Consider the following 24,916-nt stretch of genomic DNA (forward strand, 5'->3'; position numbering starts at 1 on the left):
GGAAGGTAGCCACAACTTTAGACAAGATTGCTACCTGAGTCCTCAGCACAAAAGCATGGAGAAAAATATATTGCCCAAATCCAAAGGCTTTGCTGTTAGTAGCATAGCTGTTGGTATAGGCCTGAGGGCTGTCAAAAACGCAAGACCACCATTACAAATACTGTACTATGCTGCAAAGAGGTGTTGACATCCAGACTGGTATTCAAAGCACCACTTTCAAGACAAGAAAAATGATTGAGTAGTACTTAATATCTAATTTAATGTGATCATATTACGTGTTACGTATATGACTGCCTATATGCACCACTCTGATATACAAAAATTATAAAGAATAGAAACAAACATTTTCTATAGCTGTTGTAAAAAGATTTCTAGGGATTGTGATAAAACCTTACCTACCTCATGCGTTTCCAGCACCACGCTTAAATTTGGTTCCAGCAGGACAAATGAGGAACCTTTCTGAGCCAATGTATTAAAAAATGCACAAACACCTAACAGTACAATCTGCTTTCCTAGTACTGATAACATTATCACAAACACTGTTCCAAGAAATAACAATGAAATAGGTATATTTAAAAATATACAAAGAGAAGGTGGTTATGATAACCAGCAGAAGGTTGTTTCTCCTTTTCATGTCAATCGGGAAAATCACCTACCATCGTTTTGCCAGTATCAAGTTAATGGAGCAGTATATGTTTTAAGTTATTCAGAGACACAGCACGAGTAAGTGTCTTCAATGCCTTTATTGGTCGCTCCTCAAACCAACTGTAAAAGGCAACAGCCACCATGTCCAGCCTCTTACCCCAACTGTCAACCTGGAGTCTCTCCATCACCACATTCCAGGATGATCAGAACTCTTCGAGAGAATGGATAACCGTTCCAAACTCCAGACATAAACGCAACCCACAACACTTATCCCATTCTCTAATAACATATAAACATGAGCATTAATACTGCAACTGCCAAAAGAACATGAAACATAACAAGAACGCAGTATAATGAAAGGTAACGATACAGTCGTAAAATGTGCATTAATACTGTACAAGACAAAATAAAACAAACCTGCAGAACTTAAAAATAATACAGGAAAAAAATAACATCAGAAAAAGAAATGTAGCATTATACTGTGATACCACGAAATCTTTCCTACAGGTTGGTCTGGAAGAAGACCTTGTATTAACTCTGAGAAACAACATTGTAGCATGACCAGAACTGTGGCTAACCTGTGATATGTCACCACAGCATTTACAAGACATGAGACTTGATTCAAAACTGAGATAATTGTCACAGAATAAACACCATTCCACTTCACTAATCTAGACATACTCCACAAATCAGCATTATTCCCTCTAACTACATTCTTTGTGATTGTTTTATTCTTAAAAGGACCCATTTAAGCAGACTTGCCTTTACTCACAAAACCCGGTTTCCTCATCAATACCATTTCACCAACCAACCATGGCAAAAGCTTGACACAATTCTTCCAGTCGTACCACTTATTCTGTTTGCTTTATACTTATGTTTCAACAGTGTGCTCACCTTCTTGAGTTCATTTAGGCTTACTTTGTCATCTAATTGCCTCGGTTCTTGAATTTTCACACTCATCCATGCCATATTCAATTTGGTGCTCCCTACTTTTCCTCTCAGCCAGAAGAAGGGTGGTTTGAACATTACCAGGTTAGGAGTATTGCCGTGCGCGACCAGACCACTCAAAACATCAGACAGAGACCTTCTCAATTTTACTGCCTTATGTACACTAGATTTCACTCACTGATTGATGTGCTCAGCAAGTGTATTTGCTTGTGGAGAATATTGTGCATTTTCTGTAATAACTTTGATGAACACCCCCCGAACAATTTCCTTTAAGAAATCAATCACATATGTGGTGTCAATAGAGATTACGCACTTTCTCACTGGCCTCTGCCAACAGTATCACATAGTGTTCACTAGGAGGCAAAAAATAGAAAGGACCAAGAAAATCCATTCCTAACTTATCCAGGGTTCCTCTGGAACTTCAACAGAGGACAAAAAAACCTTAGACACCAGCTTACTCTTATCACTCTTGGCACAAGAAATACAATCCTTAACTACACTTTTAACATGGCCGGTCCAACCCTGGCCACCGGTACAACTCCCTCACCCTAGCTTTAGTGAGATTCTGCCCCAAGCAGCCCTTATGCACCAGATTACCAACTTTGCCTCTTAAATCTCTGGGTGGGATCAACCTTGTCTCCCTGGACACTTCCACTCCCATTCCAACTCAGTTCTGCTTTCACTTTCCAAAACCCTTTCAAATCTTCTGAGCAAGTTCCAGGCCAACCTTCAACTATGAATTCTTTGAGATTCTTGGTCTCCTTATCTCTCTTTTTTTTTATTGCCTACTGCCACTCATCTTCACATCTCGCACTCTCACAAATCCAGTTAAGTGATTAACATCCGTTGACTCAACATCTCTGTTCAAAGGTAGCCTAGACAAGCAATGTGCCACCTTGTTCCTGATACCAGCAATATGCTCCACCTGAAAATTAAAATGACGTAACCCTTTTATTGGTCTCTTAAATCCTGGTTGTCAACTTGTTATCCTTACTAGTAGAAAATACATGAACTAATGGTCTGTGATCAGTCCTGGTCATAAATAACATTCCCCACAAATAGAACTTAAAATCTAGCATGTACACATTAAAGCCTATTTCACACGGGGCGCAAAACAGCAGTATTCTGTGAACATGATGCAAATACTACTATATGCTTGTCCCCATCAACAATTTTTGAACGTACCACAACAAGCACCTTGAGACTTGTCCCAGTGGTCAAAATGGTTCTCTTAGTTACATCAAAGTGCCCAAAGTAGGCATTCTACTTATATGGTTGTTAGATGCTTCAAGAGCCACACCATAATCATCCAGCCACACAAACCTCATACAATTTTTCAACAATGCCTTGATGGGCTGAGCCACACTTGAAAAATTGGGAATAAACTTGGAGTAGAACTCCGCCAGTCCGAGGAAGGACCTAACTTGATCTTTATCTTGCGTTGATGGTGCCTTCAAAATCGAGTGAACCAACTGTAACTTAGGCGTGACCCCTTCAGCAGAATTTGTATGGCCCAAGTAAGAGACCAAGCTGACTCCAAACTGTCTCGGAATGTGCATTTCTCCTTCCCAAGCTTTAGCCCAGCATCTGCCAATCCCTCCTAAGCTTCCACCAGTGTTTATCATGTTCACCAAGAACTTTCCTATAAAACCAGATGTGATCCTGAAAAAAATGAATGTGAGATATATCTTCCAAGACCACATTCATAATTATCTCAAAAACATGCCGCCGCAGATACCAAACCGAATGGCATCCTGATAAAGCTGTGAGCTCCTGATGGTGTGACAGATGACGTCAGGTGCTTGGAATCATCCTGTATTTTTACCTGATGATATGCAGATGAAAGATCCATGATGCATAACACATTGACACCTCCAGGCATGGTCAGAGCCTCAGAGATGGTAGGTAGAGTTTCACAGTCAACCCATATGTGCTTGTTCAGATCTCTACAAATCAATGCACATCCTGCTTACCCCCATCCTTAAGTGCCATCACAAAGGGAGTAAGCCACTCTGAATAATCAGTCCCCTCAATTATACCTTCTTCAATCAACCTACTGATCTCCCCCTTCAAAGGTTCCAAAATGAGATTAGGAACTTTTCTGACTTTATGAATAAAAGGTATAGCATTTTTCTTCAAAATTATTTTCTGCTCGAAAACTTTAGGGAGACAGAGTTCACCACTCAACACACTTGGAAACCATCATAATATATCCTTGTGTTCCCACTCCACTGATACAAAAACAAGCCATTGTAATGCACTGGGATTCTACATGATATCCATGTCACTTTGGTGACGCATACCCAACAAGTTGTCCCCTCACTTGTCAAACACAAACTTTCCCCAGAGTATCTTTATCCTAAAGCACAGTCCTCATGATGGTGTAACTTAAGACATCAATCTTGGTACCACTGTAGCTCACATGACTTATATGAGAGGGGAAAACAGAAATGTGCACATCACAAAAATCCTTCTCACAGTTTATATCACCCACCACAGTATAAAATGATCCCGAATCGGCTAATACCACAATTTCCTTACAAGCTTAATGTGACATTCAGGCATTGTTATGGGACCAATAACTTCACTCAGATTTTAATGGTTAGAACCATCTTGGTCAGGTCTTCACTTACTGCATCAACAGTTTGACCCTTATCAGCCTTACAGACTCTGGCATCGTGACCTCTTTTTCCACATTTTCTGCAGGTAGAATTTTTTACGTCACTGAACGTTATTTGCAGGATGGCCAGAATTACCACATTGATAGCATTTAATTTTAATGATCTTGGCTTCCTTACCACCACCAATTTGTTTCCTTCAGGTTTAATTCTATCAACAACATTCTAGCCATTTCATTTAACCCAGTGGTAGTGAAATCACTCTGCAAAGAGCAGACATTACACGCGTCTCATGCACTCAAATCAAATTGGGGTTTATAAAGCGCAGCTACTCACCCAAAAGGGTCTCAAGGCGATAAGGGGTTTGTCCTCTGAGCTTCAGTTGAAGAGCCAGGTTTTAAGGTAGCAATGGTGACTGCCTGAGGTGCAGGGACAGGGTGTTCCACTTTGCCGTGAGCTAGGTGAAGGATTTTACACCAGCCGAGCTCTTCCGTATGCAGGGTACGGTGGCTAGTGCTCGTTGAGCAGAGAGGTCTGGTGGGGGAGTAGAAGATGATGCGGTGGTTGAGGTAGGCGGGTCCTAGGTCGTGGAGGGCCTTGTAAGCATGGGTGAGGAGCTTGAAGTTAATTCTTTTCATAATAGGAAGCCAGTGGAGGTCTCTTATGTGACTGGAGTTATGTTTGTGGTGGGGAATGTCCAGGATTAGTCGGGCGGAGGCGTTGAGGATGTGCTCTAGTTTCTTCAGGTTCTTTTGGGTGGTACTGGTGTAGAGGGTGTTGCCATAGACGAGTGCTGGTAACCAGTGCATGGCTTACGGTTTTGCAGTAGTTCTTTGGAATCCATGTGTAGATCTTCTGGAGAAGTGGGAGTGTGTGAAAGCAGGAGGATGAAACTGAGTTGAGTTGGCGGGACATGGTGAACGATGAGTCCAGGATGAAGCTGAGGTTGCGTGCGTGGTCTGTTGGGGTGAGGGGTGCCGAGGGTTGATGGCCACCAGGACCCATCCCAGGCTGATGTGGATGGTCCCAGGATGAGGATCTCGGAGAGCTTGAGGCAGCTATCCTTCATCCAGGTGGTGACAGTTTCCATCCCATTGTGGAAATTCTTCTTGGCAGTAGTGGGGTTTTCGGTCAGGGAGATGATCAGCTGGGTATCGTTGGCGTAGGAGACTATGTTCAGTCCATGGTCCCAGACTATGGATGCGAATGGGGCCATGTAGATGTTGAAGAGTGTGGGGCTCAGGGAGGTGCCCTGTGAAACTCCGCAGCGGATCTCTGTAGGTTCTGACTTGTAAGGCGGGAGTCTGACTCTGTGTTGTGCCAGACAGGAGTGTATTCATTGTGGGGCCTTTCTGCGGATGCTGGCTACGTGGAGCCTGGAGCAGAGGATATTGTGTGAGACTGTGTTGAAGGCAGCCGATAGGTCCAGTAGGATGAGGGCTGCTGTATGGCTGCGGTCAAGGAGCGAGTTGATGTCATCTTTGGTGGTGAGGAGGGCTGTCTCTGTGCTATGGTTGCTCCCAAAGCCTGATTGGGAGGTGTCCAGGATGTTGTCCTCGATGTGCTTACGGAGCTGAGCGTTGATGGCCTTTTCAATGACCTCGGCTCTGAAAGGCAGCAGAGAGATGGGGCAGTAATTCTTGAGGTTCAGGGGGTTGGCCATGGGTTTCTTCAAGAACGGGTGGATCTCAGCGTGCTTCCAGTCCTCTGGGAAGGTGGCGGTCTCTATGGAACACTTGAGGGTGTGTCGGAGTTCGGTTGCAATGGATGTGTTGGCCTTGTTGAAAATGTGGTGAAGACTGGAGTCTGTAGGGGCTCCGGAGTGGATGCTGTTCATGATGATGCGGGTCTCGTATGTCATGGTTCGATGGGACGAATCTGGGGGTTGTTAGGTGACCCAGAGGGTCTTGGGATCCGAAGCTGTCGTATATGTCTTTGATTTTCCAGTGGAAGAAATTGGCTGGCCTTTCACAGAGGTCTTGAGATGGAAGGATGCTTGCCGTTTCTGATTGGGGTTTGGCAAACTCTTTGATTACGGCAAAGAGGTCTTTGGGATTGTGAGCGGTGGCGCTGATACGGTCCTGCAGGGTGGTTGTAGGAAGCTGGCTCTGTATATACTATATGGAATTGAGATATAGTTTGCACAGATTCCAGGGGTTCCCCAGAGGCTTAACAGAGGCTAAAGAAGATAATACTAACGCTCTCTTTTGTGGTAGTGTGGTCATGGAGTTAGGTTTATCAGAAGGTAGTCCAAAGCATTTGTTGTACACACACAAGCAATGAATAAAGCACACGCTCAATGACTAACTCCAGGTAAATTGTTTTTATATAGCAAAAATATGTTATGTTACTTTATTTCGAAAACCACAAGATTGTTAGTTAGGTATCAACACCACTTTGTTTCAATTTGGTAAGTTAAACGGTTTTCAAATAAATAGCAATAATCTGTTTTAAAAGTTGAGACTGCAATTTTCAAACACAGTTCTAGGGGAGAAGAGAAGTTGGTACAGTTTCGAGGTAAGTACAAGACTTACAGTTCCAGTCTCCGGGGGTTAGGATGCCCACAGGTTGGGGTTCAATTTAACCCCAAACACCTACCACCAGCAACACAGTGTTGGCCGGTTGCAGAGGTCAAAGTTGTTGCAAGATTTAGAATGGGTTCCTATGGAGACTGGGGGCACTCGCAATCAGGCTTGCTTGCAGGTAAGTACCTGCATCTTCGGAGGGCAGACCCAGGGGGTTTAGGAGGACCGGGAGGCCACAGATCAGCACCAAACCCACACCCTCAGCAGCACAGGGGCCTAGCGTTGAGCTCCCAATACTTTCCAGTATGGAAACCCCGGGGGTAACAAGTAGGCTGCAGGCTGGGTCCAGGGGGTCATTTCGGAGAAACCACAGGCTGGACAGTGAGGAGGGCCGTTTGCTGCACTGGATGTTGGGTTCCCCAAGGCCAGGGGGCTGCGGGTGCAGGGTATCTTTGTCCGGATACTTCACAGGCAGGGTGGTCCTCTGGATTTGGGGGACAGGAGGGGTCAACCCTGGGAGGACACTAGGTCAGAATTGCCTGGGGACCAGCTCTAGTTCTTTGGGCCACCTGGACACGAGCCATGGTTGTCGGGTGCAGAGTGGGCAGGACTCGCAGATCTGTGGTGGTTCTGGAGTCCTTTGTTGGAGTATGTCTCGGCAGGGCCGCTGTCCACTGGTGTGCAGGCAGTCCTCTTGAGGCTTTTAAGAGGTTGCTGGTCCTGCCGAATGAGTCGCCATTTTCGTAGCAGGGGCTTCAGAAGCTGGAGACAGGCCAGTAGGGCTGGAGCCAAAGCAGTTGGTGTCTTCTCTGCTAGAGGTCAGCTTAGCAGTCCTTCTTTCTTCTTGTTGTCTTCTTGAGGTCACCAGGAATCTGATGAGCTTGGTTCAGGGGAGCCCTTAAATCCTGGATTTAGGGGCGTTACAGGGGTTGGAGGGCAGTAGCCAATGGCTACTGTCCGTGAGGGTGACTACACGTGAGGAGTCACTTCAGCTCTGGACACCGTAGGGGTGGTCCTAGCTGAAGTGCTTGCTTCTCCTTATTTTTCCTAATTTTCCTACCGGGCTTGCCGCCAAAAGTGGGGCTTTGTTCGGGGGGCAGGCATCTCTACTAGTTGGAGTGCCCTGGGGCACTGTAACAAGAGGCCTGAGCCTTTGAGGCTCACCGTCGGTGTTAAAGTTCCTGCAGGGGGAAGGTGTTCAGCACCTCCACCCAGTGCAGGCTTAGTTTCTGGCCACAAAGAGCACAAAGGCTGTCACCCAAACCAAACTTCCCAGACTTCAGTGGCTCCATCATGGAGCTGTGGAGGTCGTAATGACAACCTCCCAGCCCATGTACTTTAAATGGCCACACTGCACCTACAATGACTAAGAATGGACTTTGAGACTGTAGGGGCGTATTGCTCATGCAGCTATGCCCACATCTGTGGTATAGTGCACCCTTCTTTAGGGCTGTAAGGCCTGCTAGAGGGGTAACTTACCTATGCAACAGGCAGTGGTTTGTGGACATGGCACCCTGAGAGGGGTTCCATGTCGACTTTGTCTTTTTCTCCCCGCCAAACACACAAGCTGCAATGGCAGTGTGCATGTGCTTGGTGATGGTTCCCCTCGGATGGCACAATACATTCCACAGCCCTTGGGGACCTTCCCTGGCCACAGGGTCCTTGGTCCCCTTGGTACCCTTTACAAGGGACTTAGCTGTCTGCCAGAGGTGTGCCAATTGTAGGAACAATGGAACATTGTTGGGGCAAGAACACTGGTGCTGTGGCCTGATTAGCAGTATTCGAGCACACTCTGTCAGGTCAACATCAACATCAGGCAAAAAGTGGGAAGGGTGGGGTAACCATGCCAAAAGGGGCACTTTCCTACAGGCGGCTTTCCTGGTGACTCTGATGTGGTGGTGGGATTTGGTGGCAGCTTTGAAAGCCTTGAAGTCTTCCGGGGACTTGCTGTTCCTCCATTTTTTCTCTAGCCGTCTGCAGGTGCACCTGTAGTGTGGGGGAGAACCAACTGGCCTTCTTGTGGTGGTGTTTAGCTGAGGTCTGATGGAGAGATGCTAGGGTGTTGGCGCATTCAGAGATCTGTTGGTGGAAGTTCCATGCTGAGATGTTAGCATCTGCGGTGAGGGGTGGGGGAGACTTACTGAGTGTGTTGGAGAGCTGTTCCTCGGTGATCTGGTTCAATTTTCTGCTTGGTGCTCGGGTTGCGTTTAGGTGGATGTGAGGTGAGGTGATGGTGAAATGGATTCAGTGGTGAGCAGTCCAGTAAAGGGTGGAGGTGTTGTCGAAGGTGATGTTGTTACTGGTGGAAAAAATGCTGTTGAACATGTGTCCGGCGATGTGTGTTGGTGAGGTCACCAGCTACTTTAGTCCTATTGTGGCGAGGTTGTTGAGCAGGAAAGTAGTGTTGTGTAATTGCCGTTGTCCAAGTGGTAGTTGAAGGGAAATGCTGTAGACGATGGCTGGACGAGGGCTGGGTGGCTTGTAGATAAAGGTGCCACGGAAGGTAAACCTGGGTGTGGCGTGTATCGGGAAATGGAGGTGCTCCGTGGGGAGTGTCCTTCTGCGTTGGTTGTCAAGCAGGGGAAGGATTTGTGTGCGATGGTCAGGCTGCCGCCTGCGCGAGAAGGCTGGTCTTTGCGGAGCAGTTTGCAGTCGCTATGAATGGCGATGATCGGTGCAGATGCTGAGTTCATCCAAGTTTCAATGTGGAAGGCGAGGTCTGGGCGGGTGGAGTCCAGTAGGTCCCAGGGTTCTATGATGTGTTTGTGGAGGGAGCGAATGTTGAGGAGAATGCAGCTGAGACGCTCCGTGTTATTGTTCGGTGGCTCCACGGTAGAAGCACCCAGTGCTTGGTGTAGGGTGAGGGTGCGGTGGAGGCAGGAGAACGGTCCCTGGGTTTCTCGGTGATGCGAGATGGCAGACTGGGGATCGTCCTGTGGTGGATCTCTGTGTTGTGGCGATGGAAGGACGAAGACCAGGGTTCGTTGTGCTGGGTGTGGTCCAGGCGCGAATGGGTGCAGACGGGCTTGCCTTTGGCACGTCAGCTGCGCGCCCCTGCCATTAAGAAGGGGAGTGAGGCAGGAGTTCCTGTCAGCTGGGAGGCGGGTGGGCGGGAAATCGATTTGCACGGAGAGAGGGAAGCGGGGCAGCAATGGCGCGGGAAACGGTAGAGTGAAAGGCTGAAGGAGAGCGAAAGAGACAAGAAAGAAAAAAAAGATAAAATAAAGATAAGAAAAAATAAAAATGACAGAAAAAAAGCAGAAGTAAAAGAGACATCAAGATACTTAAATAGAAATGGCCACTAAGCCAACAGGGATGAGGTGCAGGTGGGCCTCGAACTGAGAGTCAGGCATGCAGGCTCTCGGTTTGAAACGTGGCAGAGGCAGCATCAGCAGCAACAGGTGGAGCTGCGCGGAGGAGAGCGAACCAATGCTGGCCAGGAGGTCAGAGGAGACGCGCTGTCTATACTGTCAATAATAGTAACAGCCGCTTTAAGATCAGCGTTCTTCGCCAAAATGTTCTCTTGATACTGTTGGTTCACATCACTAACTGATCTCCAATAAGTGAATCAGTTACAAGACCAAGCTCTCGTGGTGCGTGACAATGTTCCCATACTAGCCACATAGTTCCCAATACTTTTATTTTTTACTTGTGCTCTTGAGGAAAATTTGTGCCGTTCCAATCCCTTGCTTCAGAATGTTTTTCAAGCATCAATACGGACATATCAAAAACATCTTAGTTCTTCCGCATTCCCTATCGGAATGGTTTCTGAACTGTCATAAATGTTACTCACTTCCACTGCTAGATTGTGTAACAATAGTCCTTGTTTTCTTGCTGCATACAATTTTGTCACCCCCAATAGTCACAAGATACGAACCAAAACGTTCTTCCCATCTCTTCCATAGTATTATTGTTTTTCTCTTATCAGACAAGAAAATAGGAGGAGACGGCACGTTAGTCGTAGGCATTGTGAACCCTAAAGTAATGCAGTGCTTTGAAAGTTGTACAGGAATTGTAATTTTACTTAACAGGCCATGTAAAATAAAATAAACAGGATGAGTCTGTCACTCACTATGACTGACCGTTTCTCCAGCAGGTAATATCATGCGCATGGAGAAGAACTCGGCACTGCTGCAATGTCATTAATCAACTGTCCGTTTACTCTGTAAACCGAGCGTGTCTTGACACGATCACCCAACTCAAAATGGCTGCCAGTTTGCCTGTCACAATAATGCATCAGCACCAACAAATATGGCTGTTACTGTTGTGCATTGAACACTGTGATGTCCGTAGGTATGATGGTGGCTGCTTTACAACACAAAAGGATGATGAACAGAGTGCTGAAACTTTTCACTCACCCCTCACAGATCTAGGTTAAATCCATTGTTCTTTTGCTCCCCATGCCCCCCCCCCCCTCCGTTTGGACCTAGCCATATGCAATTCAGTCTTGACCCTGCCAGGCTAGCTTGAATCCAGTGGCACAGTAAGCAAGGGACCCACGTCTGGGCATACCCTGGCCACTTAGTGCAACTTTACAACACAAAAGTATGATGTATGGAGTGCTGAAACTTTTGAAACACTCACCCTTAGCCATGGTATGCCCAGAAATGGTCCCTTGCTTGCTGCTCCACGAGATTCAAGCTAGCCTGGCTGATGAGGGGTGATACCCTGAAACTGGTCCCAGGATGCTTGTTTCCGGTCGAGGGAGGACCTGGCCTGGCAGTTCAGGCTGGACTGTGCCCATGGGGAGCAGGGTCAAGACTGATTTGCATATGGCTGGGTCCAAACTGGGATTACGCCGCAAGCAAAAAAAAAACTGTGGATTAAACCAAGAACTGTGACTGGGTGTGAGTGTTTGAAAAGCTTCAACACTGTCCATCGTTTTCTTTTGTGGTGTTGCTATGATGGTGGCTGCCCCAACAAATACGGCTGTTCCCCCATCGAGCATTCGGATGGCACAACATCAATCACTGTTGGTGCTGCACACTAAGGCTGCTGCAGCAAGCTGCTGAATGAAGCGCGAGCGAAATCCAATTCACGGCTGCCTCGCGCCACCTCTCCCCCCCCCCCCCAAATCCACACAACTGCTTTATAAGATAAGGTACCTTAGGGTATTAGTCGATGCAATCTTTGCAATGAATGGCTTGTGTAAAGTGCCATCCCCACTACTGTCACAACATGGTTTTAGGAGAGGTTGGTATGATTCTGTATGCCTGTCTCCACGCACTATCTCCAGCCTCATACTCCATCTGTCATCCTGGAGTCTCGCCGCTTCCAGGATGATCAGAACTCTTATAGAGAATGGACAGCAGTTCCAAACTCCAGACATAAACACAACAATATGCTAGGTATTTCTGGAGAGCAGCGGTGTACTTTGTTCAAGAGACAAATTTTAATTCTTTTTTGTAAAGAAATTGGGGAACAGTACAGAAGTATTTAATAGCACACATAAAAGGCACAAAGTAGAGGACAGGGATGAAGCCGTTCACTGTATACAGAACTATGTTATCCCTTCTAACATATCTCCCAATGACACCCTAAGTATGTGGTCAAATAATATTTCTCCATGCTGCAAAATCTCCCTTGTTAAATTCTGGCATGCATTTAAATGTGTGTCCCCACAAGCGATTCAGGATCTCGTTAATAACATGCAAATTGTTTGCTGTCACATCTCGTGTGAATGCTCTTTTACATGGTAATGAAGGAGATCACCTCGACTGCAATGCAAAAGGTAAATGTGTGGAAAAATGATTTTGCTTAGTTTAGCATTTCTAGACTTTAAATGTAATGCTAAATTTGTTTTTGTGATAATGTTATTTTAAAAGGATATCCTGCAGGGAAAAAAAGAATAAGTAGTGGAACAAAAAAGAGACAGAACCTGTTACACGTTCTGTTCTAAGAATATACATTATTCATTCTTCAGTGCATACTCATTTTTGAAAGCTGTTTCTCTTCTATTGCGCGCCAATGGAAGGTATGACAATGCACATGTACATTTCTTTGTCTGAGAAGAGATGTCTCCCATTGACAGTTACGACCAGAAAGCTGCATAGAGTTGGAAATTTGCGGTTGATGCCAAGTTCAGGCTGCTTTTGAAGAGATGCAAGTTACTTTGCTGCAAGCCAATTAGCCTCACCCTCCCCGCTGTTCTTAAAGGCATTTGTTATGTTATGTGTATTTGTAAAGTGCACTATCACACGTGAGGGTATCGTGGCACTGAGCAGGTGTTTGTGCCTAGCCCTGCCTAGGGTAGGTTAATTCATTGAAAAGCCAGGTCTTCAGCTTCTTGCGGAGTCCAATAATCGAGGAGGAGGCTCTGCTGTGGCGTGAGATGCTTTTCAATGCTTTGGAACAATGTAAGAGAACACCTGTCTTCCTGGTCTGGTACTGTGCATGCATGAGACATGCAGATCTCTGAGCTATTTTAAAGCTGCTTCATTCATAACTAGGAGTCACAGCCACCTCAGTGTTGCCCTTTAGTAAGGCTTCCATAAAACATTAACATTTATTGACCAAAATATGTTGGTTGAAATGATCTAACTTGCAAGGCCACTTGTATTTTATTCACAGCATTCTCATTAGGTTTTAAATATTTGCAGGGGTGCTGGTTAGTTTACATATGGAGCAGCTGATGCACTATGTGGTCGACACAATGTGAGGGAATGGGGTGTAGTATACGGTTTATTTGTGAGACTTCTCTGTGTAATACGCTACCAACCCTTCTAGGACCAGTCAGGTTTCATTTGTCAAACTTTAGCTCAGCCCTGGGTAGCTGTAGTTTTGAGCAGCCAGGCTTCAACAAAGGAGCATGTGTGAAGCAGTTAAAGCAGCAACAAAACAAATGAAAAGGAAATCAGACTCTGAAGAAATCTGAGACCAGTTTATAAAAATAGACTGTATTTTACGAATGTATGGACACCAGAACAGTAAAGATCCACTAGAGGGTTCCAGAAATTCAGATTTTGAAAGAAAGAGTAATTCACAACTTTTCACTTAACAGCAAACCATCATTGGCACAATCATTTAATTTGACACTTAGAAACTTGTGCAGGAAATCTTTAGTCAAAATGGTATGTAGTTACTTAAAAGTTACTTTGGACAGCCAACTTCAGCAGGGAGCCAGTGAAGGAGACAGGAATGGCCCAACGAAACAGTTACCTTAGCAAGAAAAGCAGTCCTCAATTCAGTTCCAGCATTAGTGATCCCTTGCCTTTGACTTCTATGGAATGGTCCTGATGCTAGGGAGACAGTATGGTCCGGGATCCTGAAGATGCTGTGCTACCAATGGGGGTTGTCCTTGTGGGGCGACTTGGACCACAGAGGTTGACATCCCTCAAAGTCCTCTTTGCTCCAGAAAAAACGTCCAGTCCCCATGGGACTACTGGTCACCGGGCACAACAAACTCTGCAGTTTCCTCCTTTTGGCGTTAACTCTCCTTCTGAGTGACCAAACTGCACTCTGATAGACCTTTCAGGTCAGGTAGATGTGGGTGCAACTTTGAGCATCGGGTCTCGGTCTCCCAGGCTCTACTGTGGCAAGGAGCAAAAATCTGGGGTACCAAGTCACCCAGGCAGGCTTCTTCAGTTTGTGTGGCCCTGTGCGTGAACAGGAAGTCAGCCAACTGACTCTTGGAGTCTCACCTTCTGGCTGGGCTCAGGAACAACTCATGCACAGGCAGTACACAGCAGGCACAGTCCTTTCCTTCGCTAGCCCAAATAGCAGCAGGTGATGTCCAACTTCGGTTAATCCTCTTCTTTGCTGGTTCCAGGGTCAGCAGGGCAGTTCTCCTTCATTTCTCTTCTCTAATCCAGCAAGATCTGTGTTCCTGGGTTCCAGGGATGCCTCTTTTTATGCCCAAAAAGTGCTCTTAGGGAAGGTGGTGGTCATTAGCCAATGGGCCACTAGGTTCCCTCCTGCCTGATGACAACTTCCTCTGAAGTGTGGCATCTAGCTAACCCAGAGTGTTCCTTTCTGCCCACTCCCAAGATGTCAGGACCCCTCTCCATGTGTGGAGCTAGGGGTTGTGGTTACCTCTGGGCCACATACCTATGGGAAAACCATTTTGGCAACTTTTTTGCCTCTCAATCCCCACTGCCAGCCTGTCTACCTAAGCAATAGAAAAGCCCCTCCTGTGTGTGTGCGCACCACTTGGCTTTCAAAGTTGGCTTCCCCTTTGAAACTTGTCTTTTGAGCCAACACCCTTGGGGCTTCCTGCCAAGAGAAGGTAACACCTCCTCTGATTGCAGACTGTTACTTTTCCTGGGAGTCATTCAAACATCTCCCCAGAACGGTAGAAGGCTGTCTGGAAAGACAGTCTTTGTGTGCAATCAGAAATGGGCATTGGAAACCTTCAGCAACCAAAGTGGCAACTTACTAAAGTTGCACTCTGCCAATAAGTGACATTAAATTTGATTAACGATTAAATTGGATTTAATGCACTGATTGTTTTGATACCTTGAAGTACCTACCTCAGTACTCACAATCAGAAGTTAGCAGGGCTGAAGTATCAGCCTGTAACTCTGTACTGGTCAATGGGGCTACCAGCCTTTCTCAAAGTAAAAACACCAATGGTGAGTTTTTACTGTTGGAACATGTAAAACACAATGGTGTGCTTTGTAATATATTGCATCCCGCATTAGGACTCGAGAGAACTTCTGTAGGGGTGACTTGTATATGTTACAAAGGGAGGTTTCGGCTTTGCCGTTACCTTAAATGGCAAAGTCAAGTTAGTAGTTAAAACTGCTCTACCAGCCTGTAGTGGCATTCTGGGAGACATGTTTACCTTGTCATACTCGTGGTGGCACAAGTAGTCCTGCTGTTCATGAGTGACACATAACTTACAGGCCTTGGGTACCATGTATAGGGAGATACAAGTAAGTTAGGCTATGCCAATTGAGTACAAGCCAATCAACCATGTACCTTTTTCTGAGTAATAGAATGTGCACTGAGTCCTGATTAGCATGGCTCGGGGCATTTCAGACCCTTTACACCAGTGCCTAGCAATCAACAAGTATTGGCAAAGCCAGTAGGTCTTAACTATGCAAGAGCTATTGGCTTTACTAATGTCTTTTCGCCATGTTGTTGACCAGCGTGGCTGCTGTTCAGCATGGCTAAAGGTTAGTGGCATAGAGGAGAATGGCAGAGTGTTGTGTGCTGAAGTGGCATGGAGTAGAGTGGACTGGTGTAGAGTGCATTGGCGTAAAGTGTTGCAGAGTGCAGTGGCATTTAATTCATTGGCGTACAATGCATCCTCGTAAAATGCAGTGGCATAGTTTAGAGTGGTGCATAGTAGAGTGGAGTGGCACAGAGTGGAGTGACATAGAGTTGAGTGAAGCAGAGGGCAGTGGCGCAGAGTTGAGTGGCATAGAGTGCAACGGGGTAAAGTGCAGGGTGGAGTTGAGTGCCATAAAGTGCAGTGGCGTAGAGTGGTGCAGAGAACAGTAGCTTAGAGTACAGGAGAGTAAAGTGCTATAGAGTGCAGCGCAGTAGAAGGGAATAGTGCAGAGCAGAGTGGCATAGAGTTCAGTGGCGGAGAGTGCAGTGGTATAGAATGGCTTAGAGAGCATTGGTGTAGAGTTCAGTGGTTAAGAGTAGAGTGGTGTAGAATGCAGTGGCATTGTGATGTGCAGCAGAGTGGAGTGTCGTAGAGTCAATTGTTTCAGAGTAGAGTGAAGTGTCATGGAGTGGTACGGGGTAGTGCAGTCGCGCAGAATGGCATAGAGTTTAGTAGGGTAGAGTGCAGTGGAGCAGAGTAGATTAGAGTGGCGTACCGTGGATTGGGGTAGAGTGCAGGGGCATAGAGACGAATGTTAGAGTAATGTGCATTGGCGTAGATTGCAGTGTTGCAGAATGGCATAGAGTATAATGGTGTAGAGTGAAGTTGTGCAGAGTAGATTGTTGTGGTGTAAAGTGCAGTTTTGAAGAGTGCAGAAGTGTGCATTCCTAAGAAGTAGAATGGTACAGGCTAAAGTAGAGGTGTAGCAGAAAGTGGCATAGAGTGCAGTGGCGTGGAAGGGTGCAGAGTAGAGTGCAGTGGTGTGGAAGTGGAGTGGAGTGGAGTGGTGTAGAGTGTAGTATTCATGGTGTGGTAGCACATTGCTGTTACAGACAACACATTTTCAATTGAAATGACCATTACATTTGCAGACATACAGTTTTACTAATAAAACTATATAGTGCACTGACAAAAATGTTTGGCAATTGCATCACCTAGTTTAACGACTCGTTTTGATCATATTAAAGTATTTGTTTCCAACACACTTCAAAAATAAAAAATGTTTTGCTTTATTTGTGTGTTTAAAATACTGCTATTTTCCGAAACACTTACACAGTTCATTTAAATGTTGTGTGCTACAAAAAATACTCTTTCCTACCCGAGTATAAAGCAAGATTGTCACATAAATCCTCTCACTTTGAAGTCAAAGAAAAGTAAACAAAGTCCCTTAGAAGACAATGCCTGACATTTGATGTAGGTCTTTGAACGCACAGCAAATTTGACGAGATAACAAGATTTAAAGGCATGTTAATAGAAGGGAAGTGAAGGAAGGATACAGAAAACATGGTTTAGGGAATGGGAGGGACAAACTTAATCTGGAGAGCCTAAAGCAAATAAAGCCAGCAGATAAAAAGCCAGAACATGTGAGTTCCAAACCACAAAGCCAATGGTAATCAACGAGGAGAATGCATTCCTAGATCAACTTTCTAAAAGTCCCCAAGATGTCTTTAGCAAACCAGACATCTGTGCTGCCTGGTAGGCTGTGACTTAAAAATGCAGCCAAAAAGTGGGGTGAAACCTTCCAAAAGCATATTTACTCATGCACAGGTTCCTGGGTTATAATTTTTGTTAATGCAGCAGGTTAAGCCAAGGGTGTTATAGACCCACTGCAACCTAATTGTAGCTCTTTAGTTCTCACTGTGACAGCACATGCACTGCATGTGTTCTTGCTTGCAAGAGACATTTTAAACAAAGGGCTTGCAGCCCACCCATTGCTTAGCATTCATTGGTTTAATTGTCACTCTAATTTGCGGCCTTCTAATTGTCTGGCACGTGCTGCTTTACTTACTCTTCTTTCGGGTGGAGCATGGATCAAGTACTGATTGCTTCAGCTTAACAGTTGTCCTGCTGATCGCGCTGTTATTGAGGTATTACTTTTTCTTTTTCGCTGTCCTTGTTGACCCTCTTGCCATTTGCAGCTATGTTTTACTGTGGTACACACACTTCAAAGAAGCCCGTTCTCTTTTGAAATGTCTGTTGTGACAGCAGATGTTATCTGCTTTTATTGTGACAACAAATGCTATCTACTTTCAAATTAATTTCCACTAAGACGTGGGTGCAAATACTTTCTCTGCTTGATAGAATTTTTTGCCAGATGTCACATTTGTTTTCTTTTTCACACATGGGTAGATTAACTGATTTGCTCAGAATCACAGGGTGTTGTGCCAAGACCTGACAAGCATTGGTAAAACCAATAGGTCTTACCTTTATAATAATTGACATAGCCATTGCCCTTTGTTCATGCGATAAAGAATGGACATTGCAGGCTTTGTATAGCAGCATAGCTGCTGTGCAGCATGACTAAACAAAAAAGTTATAAAAAGGGTTTATGATGCATCCAGCGCTATCGAACTTTAAAAAAAAAAAAAAAAAAAAGTATTAGCCCTGGTTGCTTCATACCACTTTTTAAAATTAATGTTAGCCATACCTCAAAGCACCCATGTTGCGTGCAGCATGGATACAAAATATTGCCAAAACCAATAGCTCTCATAGGCATCACCTATTGGCTTTGCCAGTGCTTGTTTACTACCTGTTCATGAGCAAGTCTGGGGGGGAGGGGAGGGGTGGTGTAAGTGGCACCCTTGCCTTTCCACTGAACTGACTTCACTAAAACTGACATCCTAAGGAAGGATACGCTACTGGGCCAATACACTGTATGGCGCAATATGGCACAGCAAGCGAGCCTTGGAAAGTTTCAGGCTGCAAATCCATTGTTACAGATAAGAAACTGGTTCCTTTCCTGTTTAGCAGTGTAGTTTATTTATTGTCTCTTCCCTTAATTTTAACACAGTTAAAAAGGCAAATTGTTTCAAAGTTAATTGTTAAAATCAGCAGGATTGTACTGTGAAAACCCCTTGGAAATTGTTAGAAAGTTAAACATTTCGATAAGGGCTATTAACCTGTGTTTGAGAAACTTAACCAACCCTTCTGGTGTAACTGAAAGTAATCATTGATTACATCGTCTTAAACGTATTAGCTATTTACCTAGCATGCAAATTCAGTCTATTAACTAAAGACTATGTTAGGAAGTTGATGCCTGGATTTAACTCTGTGATCACAGCTGTGCTGCTACCTGAAGGATGCTCCACTGCAAATAATTCAATCAGATTTCTCCTGTGGTGTGTCTGGGCCGCCAGTCTTTTAAGGGTCGAGCGCGCAGGCGCTCTAGCCTGTTCTAATCTCTCTGAGGGCTTCTAACCACACTCACTTGTCTTAAATGCTTCATTTTTATTGGTGTATTTTGTGAAATGTCCCTCCTTTGTGTGCTGTGTTCCCTCCCCAGGTGTTTTAGCTAAGTGAACATTTTTGTTGGCCATCACACTGTCACGCTTCGTCCTGTTACAGCGTGTGAGGGCCCCTCCTCTGGTTTCGGTCTGCCTTTCATACCTAGCCTTGATCCTCTCTAGACAATCACGCAGGGAGCCAATAACTTGCGTGCTCACATTCATGGTGGCGGTGCTGCTTTGAATCGGCTCGCTTCTGTCAACTGTTTTCTTGCCACATAAATTGAACATGAAAAGTAAAAGTCCAGTTAGGGATTTACTACACTAATAGCTCTAACTTGAGCAAATGCGAGACCCATTGCATTTGAAATGCTTGTTAATAGGTGGTGCTGCTTTCTATGAAACAGACATTTATGTGTTGGATACTCCCACATTGGCTAAAAAGTTAAAATAAAGAAATGATATATTTGAGTTTTCTCAAATAGAGGGAAGCATTACCATTCACTATACACATCATAATAAAGCTGCCAGAGTATAGTGTTACACATGGTCACCAGGAATGTATTTCTTAAGTCAAAGGCTCATGAAAAGAAGAGCACGCAAGTTTGTTGTAAATGTTACCGTCACAGAGGAGTTGGCATACATGGAATACATATCTTGAAATAAACCTTAAGCTATTTATATAATATTTAGTTGTCTGTATAGCTTTGTGATTGACATTCTTGTAATTAACAGTGTCCACAATACCCTTTTTTGGCTAGAAATGAATAATTCACTGGAAGACTATAAATGGTTAGCCTGAAACTCTTTGTCATGAGCTGGTTCAGAGTGATGCGTCTTCAAGCTCGCAGAGAACTTTTAGTTGTTCTCTCTTTAGAGATGTGTGAGTTGGCGTTTCTAGGTGAGAAGCCAGGTAAGTGTAGAGATCTGCCCCAAACGTTTGATGGCTTGGAGGATGGAAATAAGCTATGGCTGTGCAGGTAGTAAGTCACAGGGTCTTCTTTACACAACAGTGCCATTAATAGTTACTCAAAGCAGAATACGGTGGCCAGGGCCGGCTCGAGTGCGGTGCGGCTGCACCGGGTGCTGAACTCAGAAGGCGCTGTGTTTAGCAATGACTTAAGAAACGTGCAGTTTAAAAGCACCTGCTGAAAAGTTCCTTGTGCGTCCAGCCTTCAGGAAGCAATTAAAATGTCAAGATACCTCTTGTGATTAATGTTCCTGCTTGGGAGAGAGATGGGAGTTTTGTCTAGCGGCAGCTTTGACTCACCATAAAGAAGCACAGAGGATTAATATGCCTGCGCAAAGAACAGAACTATATTTTATGTGGATAGCTGAGTGGATTAGTAAAGCCAGCCTTTACAAGTGCTTTAAAACAAATGCAATGAGTGTGAGAGAAGTGCTATGGAGAGATGAGACACATGTGCCGGTGGTAGAGAGTGAATCCGAGGAGGCGGTCAAGGGGTAAGGGTGCCAAAAAAGACTGCCACACAGGGCGCCACCAGGGCTAAAGCTGGCCCTGACGGGAGCAGTTTTACCTAAAGCCTTACTGCAATCCATGGTCTGAAAAACATTCACCAAAGCATGATGAAACTTCTTCACACTTCCACACCCTCATACTTCCATACTCGGCTTGTTAGAACTGACAGAGTTAGTGTCATCTTTCATGATATACAATATCTCATAGAAATATATATATTTGTCATTAACTGCCTTTACACAGGGCAAATTACCTAAAACAAAAACAATACATGTTTCCGTTATTAAAACGGTATTTTAACCCAGGGTATTTTTTCTTTCCTCTTTAATTTTTTTCTTTTGTAGATCCATGGACGATGGCGTTTAGCAAAAGCCACAAAAGGAAATTTTTCTATAACATGAAAGATAAGAAGTCTACTTTCGAACTTCCTCTTGATTCAGTTGCACCATTTCAGTAAGCTATTGATCTTCTATATAAAGAGGATGCTAGGAGAATGGATTAAAATAAATACTGTTTTTGTTCAACGTGTGTGATGTTTCACCGTAATTGATACTAATTCAAATTCTTATCAGTGTTGATTATTTCAGGCACTTGTTCGGGTGTGTGTCTTATATTTCTGTTCTTAGTCAATATGCTGATACTGACCATTAGTTTTTAATTGTACAGACTAAGTAACGGATTTGGAGAGTCTGAGTTTACAAGAAATTATACTTATTAATCTTTATTTTTGATAAAGATTTCTTACTGCAAATTTTAGAATATTACCCAGAAGTCAGACTGGATCTGGAAAATCTTAAGCAGTACCTCTACGTGCCGGAAAGTGCTGTCATTTGGCTCTGCATAGAAAGTGACTTCTTTCTAGTGCCTGTATAGGCACTACACTGCACGCTGACATAAGTTCCATTTTGTTGACCCTTTTTTGAGATGTTGCCTCCATGTCCCCTTCCAAGCCTACTGGGTTTAAGCCTTGTGGGCATTGTAACTAATGGAAGCCTGTATGTGATCCTTATCTGGTCTGCCACTGGTGCCTGGGATCGAGTCACGACGCCTAGGCCTGCGCCGACTGCAATTTGATGCACCCCATGGCGATTTGTGAGCCGGTGATGAAACTCCTGTTAGTGCAACAGAAGAATACTCTGTGCTGTTCTCTGTCTCATTCTCTGGGCTACTCACGGTGCCATTCTCGGAGTCGTTCTCGCAGAAGGTGTCTTTGTGCCCCAAGATTACTTCTTCCAAGACGAGTGTGTCAAGAAGCACAAGAAAAAGAAGTCGAAACACTCTTTTTGCCCTGCAACCACTGTGCGTTTAGGCTCTGCTCCAGGCTCCACCTGCAGAGCCGACGTCTGGGCCCGCTCCATGCTACTCTGAGTTCCCCAGAGTGATGCCCATATAGTTAAATGGCTCTTACAACGCAGTGAATGCAATCTTTGGGCCACTGACTCCTCTGGAGATTTCGGGCCCCCTGGAGCCAAGAGGTGCCCCTGCTGCTTTACCATCAGTGGGTTCACCCTTGATGCCAGTTGGGCCCTCTAGATCTGACCCTTCCCTGGATTGAGACCGACACGGGTGCCTCCCCCAGACATAGTTTCTTCCCTCCCAGTGTCGAGCCAGTCATTCCTGACACCAATTCCCTGATGCTCGACGTCGCTGCTGGCACCATCCAGGTCATTTTATCCCTAGGACTTCCTGAAGGAAGTGGTGGAGAGAAGCTGAGTGGTCCCTTTGAGGACCCTGATGATGATAATTCTTATGAGGAACTGGGCAATGCTAGTGTCCTGGTTATCTCCCCAGACACTGGTATGGTTTCCCCTCCGGACCAGGTTTCAGAGGAAGGAGCATCCATTGCCACGGTGATGTGCAGGGCAGCAGCGGTCCTCGATCTCCTGCTGCCGGTCGTTGAGATCAAGTCGTCTTGACTGAGGTGCTTTAATCTGAGGCAGATTCATCTGAGCCCTTGCTCCCCTTTAACAAAGCTCTCACGTACTAGCTTCTGGCCTGGGCGAAACCTTGCACAGAGGCTCCTATGTACCAAATGCACCATCCTTCTGCACCATCCCACACCAGGAGATGCAGCCTTCCTTTCCCAGCTCTCCTTCCCCAGACTATCCTGGTTGCGCATGCCTCCACAGGCAAGGTCAACCCAAGAGCATTCCCTACCAAACCACTGGATTGGGAATCCAGGAGGGTTGGACACCTTTGAGAAGCAAATGTTTTCGTCCAACAGCTTTGCCCTGTGGTCTGTGAACACTGAATGCCTCTTGGGCTGATATTCCCAAGCATTGTAAGATTCAGTTGCACAGCTGCTTCTCATGGTGCCAGAGGAAGGCTGCACCTTTCTCACTCATGCTCTGGTGGACGGCAGAGATGCAGCAAAGTTTGACACCCCTTGCGGACTGGTCACTACAGATTCCCTGTTTAGAGCCATGCTTTTACAGTGATGCTGCATTGCCATGCCTGGTTATGGTCTACTGGGTTTTCGGGGAATGTGAAGTCTTCGCTGATTAACATGCCCTTCAATGGCATCCTCTTATTTGACAATCAGGCTGATGGGGTGCTCTAGCGCTTTTGCGAGAGCTAAGTCACTGCCAGATCCCTTGGACTTTACTTTTTGACCCATCCAGAGCAGCAGTCCGTTCACCCCTACTGCAGCCGTGGAAGGAGTCATTTTGGTCACGTGCAATACCAGCCATTCCCAGTCCAACAGCCTGCCCAGTCCTTTTGAGGATGGGACGGCGGGCCCAGAAAGGAGGAGGCAGCCAGTCTCAGGGTGCAGTCTAGTGACCTAAGCAGCCTTCCCACTCCCCTGTCTCTCCCCACCTCAATTCTGCAACCTTAAAACCTGATTACTTTACCCTCCATCCAGCACAGCCATCCCATTGGTGGCAGATTCGGCCCCCACCTGCCCCAGTGGTCAGCAATAACATCCGACAACTGGGTGCATCAAATAATTCAGGAGGTTTTGCCCTGCCATTTTTGGAAACATCACAACTCCTACACCGATCCCAAGAACGGCTGTCTGAGGGCCAACTCTCCTTCGTCAGGCTGTCTTAGCTAAGGGAGCCATTGAGATGGTGCCCACATCAGAAGTAGGGCATGGTTGTTATTCTTCATACGAGCTCTGTGATCTCTCAACTGCTTCCTCAAAATTGATAAATTCAGGGTGTACATGTTAGATCAGGTCCTGAATGCCCTGGATCCTGGAAACTTGATTGAAGCGCGTCACTTGCAGGGTGTGTATTTCAGCATTCTAGTCCTGCCGGCCCACAGGCATTACCTGTGGTTCATGGTGGGTCACGAGTATTTTCAGTTCTCTGTGCTTCCTTTTAACCTTACCAGCGGCGCTCTGGTATTTATGAAAGTGAGAGCAGAGGTTGCAACTCATCTGCGGAGATCATGGATCCAGTCTTCACTAAACCTGGACCACTGGCTCTTGAAGGAGGGCTGTCCCCTGGCAGTAGTCTCCCACTTCAAGACTACAGCACACCTCCTGCATTCTCTGGGGTTCACTATAAACGTTCTGAAGGCTCACCTGCCTCCCTCTGAGATGCTCCCCTTCTTCGTAGCCATTGTAGACACAGTGCAGTTAAGCGCCTTTACTCCAGTATTGGAACTTTCATAGATTCACATGCTTGAATCATTCCCCGTCGTCGAGATGGGAGCCCCCGGTACAAATTACACAAGTAGTGTTGAAGTATATTAACAAAAGGGCCCTAGGCCTCTTCAATTTAACAGTCTATCAGAGTCATTTTAGGAAAAGGACCAAACTTTAGCATCCACCAATCAGGCGATACCACCCTCTAGAATCCTCCTGAGAGAAGCTCCAGCACCTCAGATTTTCTACTGCACATCGTGCTAGGGAGTCTCCTCAGAGCTCTGCTCTTTATTCACACCTTTTGGACTAGCTTCAACATATTTTTTTCTGAGAAAAACTTTTCTGACCTGATTGGAAAAACATCTTCAACATGTCTGATAAGGAGAAGAAGGGTTTAAATAGAAATTGCAAAAGTTGTGGTAAGAAAAGACTACATTCTGAAGACCCTCATCAGGATTGTATATACTGCCTCTATCCAGACCATTCAGCCAAGGACTGTAAGGTTTGTTGTACCTTTTCTTCTAAGAGTCTTAAGGATAGAGAAGGCAGATTAATGATTTGGCTGCAAAAACTTAAATACAGAGAGAATCCAGTTTCTGACCCTGATAGT

General features: G+C 45.4%; 1 protein-coding gene across 5 annotated transcripts in view; it reads left to right on the top strand.

Moving 5' to 3' along the window:
* Positions 1 to 24,916, top strand: part of CMTR1 (cap methyltransferase 1) — a 419,501-nt gene that overhangs the window by 379,909 nt on the left and 14,676 nt on the right. For all 5 annotated transcript variants that reach the window (XM_069236317.1, XM_069236319.1, XM_069236315.1 and 2 more), the window contains one exon: positions 21,059 to 21,167. In XM_069236317.1, the coding sequence (XP_069092418.1) occupies positions 21,059 to 21,167 (109 nt within the window). The remainder of the gene's footprint in view (positions 1 to 21,058; positions 21,168 to 24,916) is intronic.

The sequence above is a fragment of the Pleurodeles waltl genome, chromosome 5 (assembly GCF_031143425.1).
Source record: "Pleurodeles waltl isolate 20211129_DDA chromosome 5, aPleWal1.hap1.20221129, whole genome shotgun sequence".
Taxonomy (NCBI): Eukaryota; Metazoa; Chordata; class Amphibia; order Caudata; family Salamandridae; genus Pleurodeles; species Pleurodeles waltl.